Source organism: Micropterus dolomieu, linkage group LG01 (genome assembly GCF_021292245.1).
Source record: "Micropterus dolomieu isolate WLL.071019.BEF.003 ecotype Adirondacks linkage group LG01, ASM2129224v1, whole genome shotgun sequence".
Classification (NCBI taxonomy): Eukaryota; Metazoa; Chordata; class Actinopteri; order Centrarchiformes; family Centrarchidae; genus Micropterus; species Micropterus dolomieu.
In genome coordinates, this window is record NC_060150.1 from 24,564,702 (window position 1) to 24,581,525 (window position 16,824).

The following is a 16,824-nucleotide window of genomic DNA, read 5'->3' on the forward strand; positions in this document are numbered from 1 at the left end:
CCATGAGCCCTGATTGCAGAAATAAATCCATCAGGGAGGAGGGATACATCATGATTGGCACACACTGATCTCCTGTTGTGGGACGTGGCAGTCACGGCTGACAGGAGAGCAAGATGGGATTGAGCTGAGCAGGCCACCGCCTCAGCTCTCTGCAAACCCGGCACTGACACACACACTCAGGGAATGAGCCTGAGTAGGCCTAATTATATGCACAAGTGCTGTAGTTCACTGAGTAGAATTAACTTTCAGCAGTGACCTAGATTAAATGCTGCATGCTGTTTGTAAAGACAGAGTGCAAAAAAATCCTTTGGTGAACAGTAGCTTTAGCTATTTGAAAGCTCAAGGCTGACATTTCTTCCTCAGGCACATTACTTAAAGTGAAATGAATGAATGAAAGATTCCAAAAACAATACAAAATCAAGGGAATCCCCTGTCCAAGTCACCATTGACAAATCAATGGGAATGTTGTAGTCATCCATCCTACAGTATTAGAGGCAACTCTACAATGCCAGTTTGATTGGAGAGCCACAGGCCAGTGGTGAACTAGAGCGTGAATAAAGTGCACAGTAGGGGAACGAGTGACAGTCACCACAAGCTGCATGCAATCTGTACTTACATTTATTAAATCATCCGTTCATTTGAATTATTTGCAGATGAACCTTTCAACCTGATATTCTCAATAACACAATCACCAGAGGACTCTGGTTGACTGGCCCCATATTAAAATACACTGGTGCCACTAAGGAATCCCCTCATCCACATCCATCATGGCTGCACCACTGTGTCACTACAGACTCATATTTGAAGCTACTTGGCAGTGTACGTCTGCTGTGCTGTTTGTGGAAAATTCCTCACCATCGTGTTTGCACTATGTCTGTGCTGCAAATAATGTTAGTCTACTAATGTTAGTGGACTGTTTGTGTGTGAAATAGTTGATGTTGCAGCCATTTTCAGCACGAAATACACTGCATTAAATAAATGTGATGCAAAGGGTCAAAATATTTGTTTGAATCTGTGATCGCAGAAGTCTTCTGTTGGAAAAATTAGTAAAAACCCTGAATGACACATGTATGTCCATGTACACTTACTTCACTCTGTTAATGTCCAAGAGACTTTCTTGATGGTCCAACGGTTACTATACCACTACTTTACTATGGGAATAGGTAATATCAGGTTGTTGGGTCATATAAATATATCAGAAAAGCAACATATAATACAGAAAGCAGCAGTGCATTTTATACTACTATAAATCCAGCCATTTATTTACATTATGAGTACAGAAGGCTACATTGTGCATGTAATAGAGGTATGATGTGATATGTCATAATCTTTCAGTGGATCACCTAAACGCACTATATGCACATTTCATTTGCTGAATACATTGTATTGCCTTTAAATGTTGACCTACAGATTACAACAGTGTCATTCAAGTCATAATAAGCAGATTGTCATGGGAAGCCCATCTTCATTTTGACTAATATTAAGTAGGCTAATGGGTCTTTAGTGGTAGTTTCACACGGCCACATCACACTACATCCTCGCTACGCTGTAGCATTGTTTGATGGGGATACAGAGCGGCTCTGAATGGGAAGCATGCAACATCGACCCACCTCCACAAAATAAAAACAGGGCAGCAGGCTGACACTGTCTTTGGTCAGGATCCCCTTCTCTCTCGTAGACATGGTCAGGCCTCCAAATATCCAAACAGATCCAAGACGTGACGAGGGCAGAATGGCTGAGCTCTCCTGCAGGGATCAGGAGCGCTCCATGCCGCTGTGCGTGGCTTGACGCTCAGGAAACAGCCGGTTAGTACCCAGCCCAGACTCCCGATACCCGGACCTGCGCGGCTCTTTTTCTCTGCTAGTGACAAGCCCGGGGCTTGGTTCTGTGAATGTCTTCAGAAGAGCTGTCAGGTAGAGAACAGAGCCACTCCGACTGAGGGAGAGAGGAAGATAAGAGGGAGCGCAGGCGCACTAGGAAGGAGTGAGGGCTCAGTACTGACTGCGAGCAAAACATGTCAGCTTCGACGCCAGCAAAAAAAAAAAAAAATTAATCCTCTCTAAATTTAGTAAACCATATGTGGACCAGCCCCTTGAAGTAGAAAATAACCACATTCAGTCAAGTACTGTCTGTAATAGTAATATTCTATTCTCGGTTTCCATTTAATTCTCCCTCAGCTGTTTATTACTGTTGTTCGGCAGGTTGTCTCCTGTTGTCCCACACCCCCTTTTTTTTCTCCCAAGCCCCCCTCCATGTTCTCTTGCAGGTGTCTTCGCTTTCTGCAATTAGTGTTTTCCTCTGTTGTCTCCTGTTGTCTCCACCCATCATCCCAAAGGTGCTGTCCTTTCTCTTTGGTGTCTGTTTGTGCCCCCCATTTCCATGTCTGCCCCCTGTCCAGCCAGGTGACAAATAAATACAAAATTAAATAAATAATAAAGAAGACAAAGGAGAATATTAAAACTCCCTTGTTAAAGCATAATCGGTCTGACACAACATGGTATCCAGCTCCTCATAGTGCACACCAGACTGCTGGGCAAGACAGGATTTTCTTTTTTTAAAGTACTACTGTCCTTCAGTAATACTGTGAGTCGCAATTTCCATTTAATCTTACAGTCCATACATAACACAGATGCTCTCTTAGACTGAAAGAGGCCTCTGCCATCAGGAAAAACTGTTTCCATGAAAGGGTGTACCGCTGAACGGTGGAGGCATTGATTAGCCACTAAGAGGCACCTGTTGGCAAGCAACAATTGTTGAATCTTGAAGCCACTAAGATGACAACTGTTGCCCATTAGCTGTTATATGTTATTCCATGCCAAGTGCTCTGTCTCAACATGATTATGTCAGAATAGATATGGTAAATTTAAATACATTGTTTTTGGGGTTGTGGACACTGGCTCAGATCTGGAGTTCACGGGCGCTGTACAGTGGCTGCCCACTGCTCCCTTGAGGGATGGGTTACATGCAGAGAATGAATTTCACTACATGTATGTGTATGTGACAATAAAGTGCCTTACTTATCTTACTATTTCAGGAATCCAAAGGAAAGATGAGCTATTTTGTGATATTGATGAGAGTTCCTAAAAAAAATTTTGTTGTCTTGATTGAAAATTGTCTTGACATATGAATTTAGAAATTAGTAATTGGTTTAAATTTAATGTAATACCCAGGTGATTTAATTACATGATTTTTTTCTTTGAACGTGGAAGTCTAAAATGCAATCTGTAATAAAGTTACACAAGAAACAGACAAATAGCGTGGCTAGGAGACAAAGGCTTCTTGTAGGGAAAAGGTGCTGGGATTAAATACAATAACATAAACAACAGACAAAAGACGCAGGGCAACAACAAAGTACCATATTATGCTCATTTTCAGATTCATAATCTTATTTAGTGGTTGTACCAGAACAGATTTACACCATATTTTTTTATCATACTGCACATTGCTGCAGCTCCTCTTTTCACCCTGTGTTGAATGCATCGTTTTTGCTATGGAGAGATGCATCTTACCTCTACAAGATCTTTGTTGGGAGTTGCACATGTGCAGTACCTAGTTAAGGACTACTAGCCAATCAGAAGCATTTATACATTCCCCTTACCAGCATGGCAACATGGACTGGAGCAAGAGTTCCAGAGTGGTGAGTTATTAATCTGTAACAAAAGTATCTTTCATCCATAAAGTTTTTGCTGTGTCGTCACAGGGATGAAAGGGAAACCGCTGGACTACAAACGAGCTGTTTTCAGGCAGTTCAGAGCAGAGTTTTCTGTGGGAGATGGGACTTTGCAAACCAATTACATGCACAAAAAAGATATATAACTCAATAAATGAGAGGGGAAAAGCCAAAAAGCATAATATGACCTTTTTAAAACCAGGCACAGAGACACCAAGAAACAAAAGGAAAAGACCCAACAACCCCCTCCTTCATCCCAAGCACCAGAGGCTACAGCACCTTCACCTTCCCAGGTACATCCCTGCAGCCCCACCACCTCCTATCCCAGAGCAGATAGAGATCAGAAAGATGCTCCATACACTGTGTAGCAGACGGCTGAAGTAGTAAGACTCAAAGTTCCCCTATCACAGTGTTGGAACATATTTCAGATCTCTCTCTGCTCTGAGATAGGAAGTGATGTTTTTGTTTGATAAAGATGTAGCTGTTGTTTGCCACAGTAATTATTTCTGGTGTTAACTCCTATTGTCTGAGAGCAGATACAATAGCAGTTGTCACAACCAGGCTCAAGGGTCATGGTACCAATTTAGTTTATTTGGCATGCTTTGTGTCCCTTCATTTCAATGATTTCCTTTATTTCATTTTTGCTTAGAAAAGTTAATAGTGATTTACTTGCTAAAGTTGTTGATCTCTGATCTATGCTACAGTTAAATAAATCCTATTATAATTTGAAGAAGTCGTTGTCTGTGATTATTTGTGAATAATATTGTAGTAAATGTAGTAATTGAAGTTGGTTACCACAGCCAGTGTCCAAATTCACCCTTCCCTGTTTGCCATCTATAGGTGGACAAACCCTTTTAGACAGATCATATTTGGCTCATATTTGGTTAATTGTCCCTGATTCCAGGGTGGTGCCCTATAGTTTTTTTTTTTCCCCCATTCTTTCTTTTATTGAGATTCACATATCAGCAATTTTCACAATACAGGTGCTGGTCATATAATTAGAATATCATCAAAAAGTTGATTTATTTCAGTAATTTTATTCAAAAAGTGAAACTTGGTTATTATATTCATTCATTACACACAGACTGATATATTTCAAATGATTATTTCATTTAATTGTGATGATTAAAACTGACAACTAATGAAAATCCCAAATTCAATATCTCAGAAAATTAGAATATTACATACCAATACAAAAAAAGGATTTTTAGAAATGTTGGCCAACTGAAAAGTATGAACATGAAAAGTATGAGCACTCAATACTTAGTCGGGGCTCCTTTTGCCTGAATTACTGCAGCAATGCGGCGTGGCATGGAGTCGATCAGTCTGTGGCACTGCTCAGGTGTTATGAGAGCCCAGGTTGCTCTGATAGTGGCCTTCAGCTCTTCTGTATTGTTGGGTCTGGCGTATCGCATCTTCCTCTTCACAATACCCCATAGATTTTCTATAAAGGTTAAGGTCAGGCGAGTTTGCTGGCCAATTAAGAACAGGGATACCATGGTCCTTAAACCAGGTACTGGTAGCTTTGGCACTGTGTGCAGGTGCCAAGTCCTGTTGGAAAATGAAATCAGCATCTCCATAAAGTTGGTCAGCAGCAGGAAGCATGAAGTGCTCTAAAACTTCCTGGTAGACGGCTGCGTTGACCTTGGACCTCAGAAAACACAGTGGACCAACACCAGCAGATGACACGGCACCCCAAACCATCACTGACTGTGGAAACTTTACACTGGACTTCAAGCAACATGGATTCTGTGCCTCTCCTCTGTTCCTCCAGACTCTAGGACCTTGATTTCCAAAGGAAATGCAAAACTTTACTTTAATCAGAGAACATAAATTTGGACCACTCAGCAGCAGTCCAGTCCTTTTTGTCTTTAGCCCAGGCGAGATGCTTCTGACGCTGTGTCTTGTTCAAGAGCTTGACACAAGGAATGCGACAGCTGAAACCCATTTCTTGCATGCGTCTGTGGTGGTTCTTGATAATAATTGTGTAACCTACTAGACTGAGAGACCATTTAAACGCCTTTGCAGGTGTTTTGAGTTAATTAGCTTATTAGAGTGTGGCACCAGGTGTCTTCAATATTGAACCTTTTCACAATATTCTAATTTTCTGAGATACTGATTTTGGGGTTTTTCATTAGTTGTCAGTTATAATCAACAAAATTAAAAGGAATGAACACTTGAAATATATCAGTCTGTGTGGAATGAATATATACATTATACAAGTTTCACTTGGAATTACTGAAATAAATCAACTTTTTGATGATATTCTAATTATATGACCAGCACCTGTATATGCAAGCACCCAACTGGAAAATGTATAGTATAGTAAAATAATACAATATCAGAGAAATCACGTTCTTCAGTCACTAAGGAAGGCAAAACACTATGCATTTTCATTGTCAGGTCTCTTTGGGGAACAGTAGGGCAGATATACTGTGACACTATCAAGTTTTAAAAGAAAATGATTTAGATAAAATAAACTATCCCCCCTGCATAATCTGTTGTTCCACACTCCAGTCCAGTTGGTGGCGGTAATGCACCTTTAAGATGGTTTGTCAACCGCCATTAAACACTAAAGAAGAAGCAGAACAAGCCGCTTCTGGATTGGTCCTACAGAGCTGCCGTAACAGCCATGGTGTTCGTGTTTGAAATTATTTGTGCTACTTTACTTGTATGTTTGTTGTTTATTATCCGGTTATATGTTGTTGTGAAGACTGGACCAAACTGTCGACATGGAACCAAAGGTCCGGTTGCTGTTCTCGTTGTTGCGGGATCAGGTAACGTTAGTGAATTTAACTTACGCCCATGTCACGTTAAGTTTACCTCTGATGTGTGCTGTTCTCTGTGATGTAAGTTTACGTTAACTTACTCAGTCATATTAGAAAGACTTTATTAGGCATTATTTCATATTCTTGCGCACAATGGCGAACAAACAGAACACGTTTTCAAGTAGCTTATTGCAATTAGCTGTCTTCCTTAGCTTCCACGCTAACAACGCGTATAATACGGGACTGTACAGAAATACTGGGGGGGTGAAGCCTAATCATTAAATGCACCGACTTCACTAATACCTCATCTCACTCCAGACTAAACTGAAAAGTTAGCAGTCCTGATAGGAACTGGCTTTTATCTCCCACGGTGTGTTACCTGCTGTGTTGATCACGTGTTACAGACAGTGTGCCTTGTGTGTTTTCCAGGTGGTCACACCACTGAGATCCTGCGGCTGATGGAGTGCCTGTCTGCAGTTTACACACCTCGACACTATGTTATCGCTGACACTGACATGATGAGTGAGGAGAAAATCTCCACCTTTGAAAGCTCTAAACGACACTCGGACTCTGAGCCACAGGTACGCTCTTGTGTAGATGTGGGTCTGGCTGGTGAGGTCATGTTCGCACCAATGTCAAGGCACTGTTGAATTGTCCTCAATGTGTTTTATATCCAATTTGTTGCAAATCTCAACCAGTTTTGTCACTTTAACTCCACACAGTGTTACCGGGAAAACATATGTGGAGTTGCCAGGTTTTTGTATTTTCTGCAAAATAATAGCGATTTTCAAAGTACCCAAAGATGGTTAGAGGGAGGAAAAAAAATGTAGTTGGTCAAAAAATGGAGGGGAGTGAAGGGAAGGAAGTTAACTGGGGGATGCAAGCTTGAAATGGTGGGTTTTGAGGGCCTGTTTGAATGATGCTCTGGGGTTTGCCTGTTGGATGTACTTGGGGAGGGCCCTACAGAGGGTGGGTGTGTGGTAGCTGAAAAGGCCCTGTCACCGTAGGTCCGGAGCTTGGTCCTGGTGGTTTGTAGTTTTGTTGCGTCTTATTTATGGCTTTGTAGGTGGTGAGTATTAATTTGAAGTAGTTCTGTGTTTAACTGGGAGCCAGTTGGAGTTGAGGTTGTGAAGGACAGGAGTGATGTGATCTTTGCGACGGGTGGAGGTGAGCATGTGGGCAGCGGAGTTCTGGACGTATTGAAGTTTATTGGTGATTTTACATTTACTCATTTGGCAGACGCTTTTATCCAAAGCGACTTACATTTGAGGATCAACATACAATCATTTTTATTTTTATTTATAGAGTTTAAGTTTACAGAGACAGTGCACATGGATAAACATTTCTGTAAATGTGCCAGTTTAGCCAGCTTGGCTAATGTTCGACTGTAGTCCCTGGGCAGGTGTTATCACAACTACATAAAATACACTAAAACAGGAAGAACAGTACTTATACATATAACAAGATACCTTTCACAAGGACATGTAAAATACTTTAAAACAAGGACAACAATTTAAAAAACATAAAAGATAAAACAAGCACTCTTCAGGTGTTTCAGAATAATTCACAGACTATGGTCACACACTTGATTGTCTTTTAACCATGATTTTAAATTCAGTTTAAATGAATAATACGTTTCACAATCTATAATACCAGTTGGCAGACCATTCCATGTGTGAGCTGCTCTCACTGAAAAGCTGACTGTCCAAAGGCAGTCCTCCTCATAGGTATTATACCGAGTGTGTCTATTATCAGTTGTTTTCTGCTTTATAAAAGCAGTAAGAGGGGGAGGAGCCAAGCCATGCAGAATCTTATAGATAAGACAAGCATCTGTAAATTTAATATAATTGTCCCAGCTCAGTAAATTATGATTGTTTAGACTGTGACAGTGGTGATGAGTATTTGGCTTTCTATCAAGCACCTTGGAAGCCTGGTGGTATACTAACTGCACAGGTTTGAGTGTTGTACAGGAAGCTTGTGCCCAACTAGTCAAACAGTATGATAAATATGGCATAATCATAGCATTAAAATATACTGTTGCTCCCTTAGTAGTTAGACAGTTTCTGATATGACGAAAGTTTGACAGATTAAACTTAACTGCATTTATTACCTTCTTAATTTGTTTTTTAAATGTAAGATTAGAATCAATTATTACACCAAGATATTTAAAATCAGAAACCACTGTCAGCTTTTCCCCAGTAATGTAAATATTGGGTGTGAGATCATCAACAGACCTCTTTGTGAAGGACATACAAGCCGTTTTCTTTATGTTTAAATGAAGACAGGAGTTATTAAGCCACTGTGTGACATTGGCCATCACTGCTGGAAGCTTACATGCAGCTTGCTGTTTGTTTGTCGCGTGAACATAAATGACAGTATCATCTGCGTACATTTGAATTTCAGACTCATTGCATACAGTGGGTAGGTCATTTATGTAAAGGCTAAACAACAGGGGCCCCAGAATTGATCCCTGAGGTACACCAATACCACACTTGAGGGCTGATGACACCTCATCATTTATCTTGACCCGCTGTGCTCTGCCTTCAAGATATGATTGCATCCATTTAATACTATTTGGGGAGAAGTTACACAATGAGAGCTTTGCAAGTAGGACATCATGATCCACAGTGTCAAAGGCTTTCTTTAGGTCTAGGAATATGGCCCCAACAACTCCCCCTTTATCTAGTTTAGATCTCACATTCTCAAGAAAAAAGCAGTTTGCAGTTTCCGTTGAATGATTTGATCTAAAGCCAAACTGCATAGGATGCAATCTGAAAGGGCTGTTGTTAAGGTGGCTAGTAAGTTGTTGTGCTACATACCTTTCAATTACCTTTGACACTGTAGGTACTATACTAATTGGTCTATAATTGCAGACCTCTGATGGATCACCTGCTTTGTGAATTGGTGTTATTATAGCTGTCTTCCATGCTTTTGGAAATACCCCTTCATTAATGGATCTATTGATTGCATTTGTTAGTGGGCCAGATAAGCACTCATTAAACATTTTCAGGAACATTGTGTCCAGTCCATATACATCTTTGGCTTTAGAACTCTTAAGGGAATTTATAATCATTCTTACTTTAATTTCAGTAATTTCCTGAATCTCAAACACAGATTTATAATTTATAGGCATCATGCTTATTAGATTGGTGAAGGGATTCTGGATCAGTGTCTGTACAGATTCCACAAAATATGAATTAAGAGTTGCTGCTATTTCAGCTTCATCCTGTGTCATACTGCCATTCACACAGATTTCAAGGCGCTTTTCGTTACCATTATGATGTTTACCTGTCAACCTCTTTATGTTCTCCCAAATCAATTTAGTATTTCCTTTTGCTTGGTCAATAACATGAATAAAAAATATAGCTTTTGCTTTCCTAATCTCTCTTGTTACCTTATTTCTTAGTCCCACAAATTTAAATCTATCTGTTACTAATGTAGATTTTAGGGCAGCTTTCAGTGCCGCATCACGTTCTGTCATCAATTTATGTATATCACCACTTAACCATGGAAGAGCGCTTTTTTGTCTGCAGCCAAGTATATTTTTCCTTAAAAAGGTATTCATTATACATTGAATTGTAGAGAGAAAAATCTGACAGTCAGAGTAACGGCACCTCTGTTGCATTTATCTTCCCAATTTATGTTAAAATCCCCCATTAAAATAACCTCTTTGTCAAAATTACATTCTTTTAGTATATTAGTTAACTGTTCAAAAAAAAGCTACTTTGGAAGAGGGTGGTCTATACAGACCGACAAGGGTAAAAGACATTTGTGGAGACAGTGTAATATTAAGACCATACATTATCACATCGCCACTGGATTTGATGGCATCATCAACAGAGCATCAAATACAGCACAACATCTACAACTGACAATATATGTTAATAAAAGCAGCAATAAATGCTAGTAAGCGCTAATGGCACATCAATGGGGTAAATACTAAGGAAAGAAATTAGAGTTAACAAAAAGTGCAATCAATACAAGATAATTGTAGGGGATAGAAGAAGAAGAGCACAGGAAGTGCATGTTAGGAGATAGAGATGTTATTTTGTCTGGTGAACCATAAAGGATTCTGTTGCAGTAAGCGAGTCTGGAAGTAATGAGGGCATGGATGAGTAATTCTGCAGCAGCAAAGGACTGGGTGGGCAGGGTTCAGATTTGTTTAGTTGTTCAGTTTAGTTTGAGAAAGTTCTGTTGCAACCATGACTTTATCAGTACCAGTTAGTTTGCCGGTAGTAGTTGGGGGTGTCAGGTTCAAATCTAAATTTCTTTTTAGTATGAGGGTAATGGCAGAAAGCTTGGGTCAGTGTTGGCATTCAACAGCAGGTGGCGTGAGTACACCTCTCATCTGTGCTTCTCTAAAGTTGAAGTACAACACACCTGATTCCTACCATGTACTTATTTGAATATCAGTGAGGAATAACTTTAATGACAATGAATATACAGTATACTATACAATTATTTGTATAAGTAAGATTTAACCGCAGACCAGTTGTATGTTGGTGAACCAAACTTTTATTGTTATGTGGCAGCGGTAAAAGTTTAGACTCATTGGAAAAGTCTACCACTGACCTGTTCATGTGCTGGTGAGAGGCAGTGAAATCTGAGAGATGAGCCAGTTTTATCCAAGTACAACAACTTTTTTTATGATGAATCTGTATTTTTTGCAATACAAATGGGGATGTCTCTGAGCGCCTCTGATGAACATGTGCCCTTGTTCCCCAGTTCAACATATATCGGATACCACGGAGCCGTGAGGTGCATCAGTCATGGAGTTTCTCTGTTATCAGCACCCTGAACGCGCTGCGGTATTCCATCCCTCTGGTCTTCAGACTCAGACCTGACGTGGTGAGTGGACCCAGAGACCAGTCAGTAGCTGTTCTCACACAGCAACATACCTCTGTACACACAGTACTACATACCAGGCAGGGAGGATCCAGTGAAAATATGTTGCGTTATGGGAAATGCAACACCCAATGTTTTTAGAGTTTGATACGTACTAAAAACTAAGAGTATCTAATGCCGTTTTTCCATTACCAGCTCAACTCGCCTCGACTCTATTTGGCCTTGCTCTGTTTTCCATTGCAGATAGTACCCCTCAATGTAGCTGGTCGTCATAGCGACGCCACACACAACTGCCTCGACGTAATGTTCAATGCGACACACACACCAGCGACCCACAAACAGCTGTCTCTTGATTTAAGTTAAAGGTTTCAGCATTCTTCAGAATGTAAAGACAGATAAGCGGTATGAAAACCTTCCAGCTGTGTTTTCCTCTGCCGTTGTTGCTGCAGCGGTCTGTGTGACGGCGGGAGCAGAGGGCTCTGTGAGCGGGCGGCTGGCCGGCCTCGCGAGCTCCTGCAGGCTTCCCCCGCAGCCACTTGTGGAGCTCCTCAACTCCAAAAACGTTCAAGCACATTTTTGTTCCGCCATCACTTCTCGTAAAACTGTCAATATTCAAAGTCTACACAGATGATTTCTCACCTCAAAACTTCTCAGAAGTGGATTTAGTGATGAAATAACGTGTGAAAACTGTAAAATATGAAACTTTCTGTTGCTGGCCTCTGTCTGGCGCGCAATGATGACGCAGTGAATAGTGACGATTCTCTCTGACCAATCAGTAGTCTGCCGTGTTTTCACATCATGTTTTAGTATTGCCTCAGCTCGCTTGGAACCTCGACGGAGGTGATATGGAAAAAAAAGTACCTGGACGCAGGTACAGGTACAACTTTTCCACAATGGAAAACCAAACAAAGGCGAGTCAAGTCAAGCTGGTACCTTGCAGTGGAAAAGGGGCTTAAGGATATCTTGGCCTCGGCAACTTTTTTTTAAACCTTTCACTTGTAAGACCACCACCTTTTTATAGTACAGGACCAAACTGCCCTTAGTACCCATTTATAGATTCACTCTGGAGGAGCACAAACCCATCTAACTCCATCCTGCACAGAGCTGATATTTAACATCAAGAGATCAGGCCCATGACTTACACAACCTCTGTGTCATTAATACATTGACTTATGTACGTTCTCATTTCTAAAAGATAATGAACTACAGAAGAGGGTTAGGGTCACATGTGGAGTCAGAAGTCATAACTCAAATACAGTTTTTACATGTGACCCTAACCCTCCTCTGTATTTAGCAATTTCTAATTTTGTTATTCCATTCAAACCGACAGAGAAGTAGACTGATGTTCGGTTACCAGGCGAACCCTGGTAAGTACAGTTCGTTTGGTCTGATGTGAAAGCTGTCAGTCGAACTCTGGTGCAGACCAAACAACCGCACAGAGACCACCTGGTTTCAAGTGGAAACAATATGTGATTTTATTTCAAAAGCTAAACCACTTATAAATCTATCAGCTGATCATGGAATGTGCTCAAAGAATGATGTTGTAATTGATTTGTATAAGCCATGTATATATTTATGAATATCATTTGGTAGCCACATGCACGTTAGCGGGATATTCTCCCTCATTAATAGCTGTTAAAAGTTGTTGTGCTTGTAGTCTGTGTTCTTCGTCAGTTTATTAAGTCCATCCAAGTGTGTGACAGCGATCCCAATGTAATAAGCCCTGAATCATTACTGTACAAAGTGACATGTCATTATTCATAACATGCGGTTGATTTACAGTCTAATAATGCTTGTATCAGTTATTGCTCTGTGAGCTTTTTGTGACACCAAAGAACACAAATATACATCAGAAGCATTAAAGTGCCTCTTAAACTGTCAGTCACCAGAATTAGATTACTGTCCTATCAATGAGTCACCTGTCTGTCTGTATAACTTCATGTTTAGTCATCTTGGTCATTTATAAAAAGTCAGTGTGAACAGGAACTGGACCAGAACTAAAATGCAACAGTGCATCATTGCAGTGCTGTATTATGACAAATAAACAACTATGTACCTTGTATACATTGTAATAAAAATATATATTGAGGAACTGCTTATGGATCCATAACATTTTTGATATTATCTAGTGGATTTAATACGTGACAAAGATGTCATCACAGTGATGCAATAATCTTATAAAAATCCAAAATTGCAACTAAGCAGTCCTTCTAATTGAGTCTGAACATTTCCCACATTGACCAAGTTTTGCAGTGACTTTCTACAACTTGAGTGTAGGTCTTACATGACTGAACTCATTTCATATAGAGTATTGCAATCCTTGATGGCCCGCGACCCTGTGCACAGGATAAGCGGTTGACGATGGATGGATGGATGAATCCTTGATGGTCACCATCAGATGTTCATAAAGTGGAGCTTGTCAAAGTCTGAACCTGTGTGTACTGGAGTTTCTTTACCAATGAACTCCCCTTTATCACTGCTACTGGTGCCAGAGTCAAGGCTCTGGTTACAGGCAAACTGTGGGATTTCTCCCAATGAGTTAGGCCCCGATCAGACAGAAAGCGCACAGCTGTGCCTTTTTTGCTGCGTTTTTTCATTTTGCTAGGCAACCACCGAATCAGCGGTCCTGTCAGTCTAATCAAAGATTATAGCTCTGTAATTTTTGGTTTGCTGCTAAGTAATAACTGTCATATTAACAGAAACTTGATCACATCTCACTGTTCTGTGTCTTTTGTGGCTAAAAACATCTGCTTTAAAAAGTGCCTCTGGCACTGTTTTGAGAGTGAGAGGTGTACAAACATGCAGGAGACGGGGAAACGGAGATCCGTGTGGGTACATGAGACCCTCAGAAAGAGGAGACACCGCTGGTCCAGGAGCTTCGTCTTAATGATAGTCAGTTAAAGGCTTATTTTAGGATGAGTCGGGGACAGTTTGCTGCAGTCTCCGGACAATCCAAGGAACTGTAAACTTCTGTTACCACAACTGAGGGTCTGTCTCTCAACTCATTTGATTGGACTATGGGGGGGGAGTATGACATCATGCACTTTCTGTGCCGTCAGAGGGCTCCTTCGAAAACGCAAGGCACAGCAGGCGCCCAAAACGTGAGCAAACAGCGCGCAGTACGCTCACTACCAATAGAATACAATTAAAAACAGGTGCCTCTCACTGCGAAAAATGTGTTCTGTCTCATCCGGTCATTAGTGTGAAATACTGAAATAATAATAAGTAATGGACGAATTATTGACAATTATTTATGTTTGTTGTGTGGCATTGTTCTGGACCTTTTTTTTTGTGAAAGTGGATCATATTTTATAGAGAAATCTTCCCTCTTATGTCCTCCGGCTGCTCTGCCTCAATTTGCAGGGATTAATGGTGTATTGGGCTGACTGGGAACTTGGAGCACTAGGAGGTTATTGGTGTTTCTAGCACAGGAACTTTAGACCGCCAGAGTCTTCAGTCCTGGAGCGGTTAATGGAACTGGGCTAAGCTAATAGGACCGCTAGCTTCATGGCTAACTGAGCTGACGGCAGCTACAGTTGGCAGCAGTTAGCGGTTACTTTTAAAGCTCTTCTCCATCAGCAAAATTTGCATCTGATGAAGGTTTTAATGTGTGTGTTGTGCTGCACCACAATTTGTCTCTTGAAGGACATTAAAGTTTTCTAAGATCTATGTTTCTAGTAGGTTAATCAGATCCACCTCAAGACCTTCACAATACTAAATTGCAAATCTTTTGAGTTTTCATAGAATGCCGTTGCCATGGCGAGACAGACAATTTGCTCGTTTCACCATTAAGAAGCTGTTGTAGCTCGACTGCTGTGGCTCCCCCAAATTTCACATGCTTGATAAGAGTCCAGTCCTATAAGCTAATATTAAGTATTAGTCATAGCCATACCTGTCAACATTGGGATTTGAAAATAAGGGAAATAATAAGGGATTTTTTTCAGGTAGCCCTCCCCCAGCACACTGAAAAATTTATGCAAAATGCAAAATTACAAGCACTGTAACAACCTACTTGCTGTGGGCACATTTTAAGTGTAGTGATATAAAACAACCTATAGAGCTTCTTTTCTTATTTTAATAAAAGAACATAACTGTGCTGTTGTCACAGCAGTACTGTCCCTGTCTTTGCCATGCATATGCACACATGTACCTGTTAGAATCCAGGTTGAGTGTACACATGGCCATGAAATCAGGTTTCTCCAGCAGAAATGTAGTTTACTGGGTTTCTCATATTTATGGGGTAAAAAAGTGAAAACTGAAAATTTTCTGCTGACAGTAACCAGATTGTGTAAGTGTAGGTAAAACCAGTGCTTGGAAATGTCTGGGTGGGGAAAATAAATAATAATAAATTTCCATCTCCAGAGTTGTATTTTCTGTAGCCAGAGGGAGCGATGTGGGGAAGTCTGCTGATGTTTATAGCAGACGTAAAGATTTATTTTAGTTTTATTGACTGCACAGCAATAATTTGTAAGCAGCTACTTTTTATAGGTTAACAAGGTTTGTACTGATGACTAATACTGATGCTTACAGCTGCTGCTACATGGACCATTTCTTGTTTTGTGTGTAAAGTTCTGTCTGCTTTGTGAGTGCAGAGTGCAGGGCAGCCAGCTCCACAGTGCAGTTACTGTGTCTGCACTGAGGAGCTGGATGAGGACTCCAGTCTCCAGAGCAGCTCTGTCTGGTTTCCTGTTAAACCGTAATTCCCTCGGCTTCCATCAGCCATGAGGCCACGTTTTCATTTCAGTCCCCTTCGACTCTGTCTCTGAGTAACACTGAGCTGCCTTCACTCCTGTCACTGAGTCACACAAATAATGCAAGTTTCTGCTCTCCTTGCGTTTTTTTTTAATCTTCACACTATGTATTCACCACATTCCCTCACACTGATGAACAGTTTCTACTACAGAACTCTCCAAATCCCAAGATCTCAAAAACAAACACGCAGAACAAGTCCCTGTGCTATCCTCTAACTATAGCCCTTTTGTCTAAAATGAATCAATTTCTAGCTGTAACCCTCACCACAGGTTGTGGACAAACTGTTTAGCAGCCACAGATAGAGGGAGAGGTCTGAGGAGGTGAACATATCCACTGTTTCACAGGAAAAAAGTTAAAGTTTGAGCTGTAAGTCACTGTTCAACAGAAATGTTTTATACAGTCACTTCCTGGAAATGTTCTCATCACCTACCTTTCTCTCTGTGTGTGTGTGTGTTATTTCAGGTGCTGTGTAACGGCCCAGGGACCTGTGTCCCGCTGTGTGTGGGAGGACTCCTTCTTGGAATTCTGGGAATGAAGAAAGTTCTTATAGTTTATGTTGAAAGCATTTGCCGGGTGCAGACACTGTCGCTCACGGGGAAGATCCTGTACCCGATATCAGACTATTTCTTTGTGCAGTGGTCCTGTCTGAGGGACAAATACCCCAAATCCATTTTCTTTGGAAGAATCGTATGAACACATCTGTTACACATAGGCACAAAATGAACACCAATGTAGGATCAAATATGTTGTGCTTGTTATAATGCTCATGAATAAATGCTCTATTTTGTA

The 16,824-nt window shown here is 40.8% G+C and overlaps 1 protein-coding gene across 1 annotated transcript; it reads left to right on the forward strand.

Annotated features, from left to right (window-relative positions):
• Window positions 1–6,232: 6,232 nt before the first annotated feature.
• alg14 (ALG14 UDP-N-acetylglucosaminyltransferase subunit) lies at window positions 6,233–16,824 on the forward strand. The gene is made up of 4 exons (XM_046068540.1): window positions 6,233–6,447; window positions 6,868–7,019; window positions 11,164–11,286; window positions 16,498–16,824. The coding sequence occupies exons 1-4, from the start codon at window positions 6,303–6,305 to the stop codon at window positions 16,726–16,728; spliced, it is 651 nt and encodes a 216-aa protein (XP_045924496.1). The 5' UTR covers window positions 6,233–6,302; the 3' UTR covers window positions 16,729–16,824.

Bases quoted from the DNA above. Each gene is read 5' to 3' on its own strand.
- alg14 (XM_046068540.1), top strand. From the start codon at position 6,303: ATGGTGTTCGTGTTTGAAATTATTTGTGCTACTTTACTTGTATGTTTG. The intron at 7,020-11,163 runs GTACGCTCTTGT...CTTGTTCCCCAG, and splicing joins ACTCGGACTCTGAGCCACAG to TTCAACATATATCGGATACC. The intron at 11,287-16,497 runs GTGAGTGGACCC...GTGTTATTTCAG, and splicing joins TCAGACTCAGACCTGACGTG to GTGCTGTGTAACGGCCCAGG.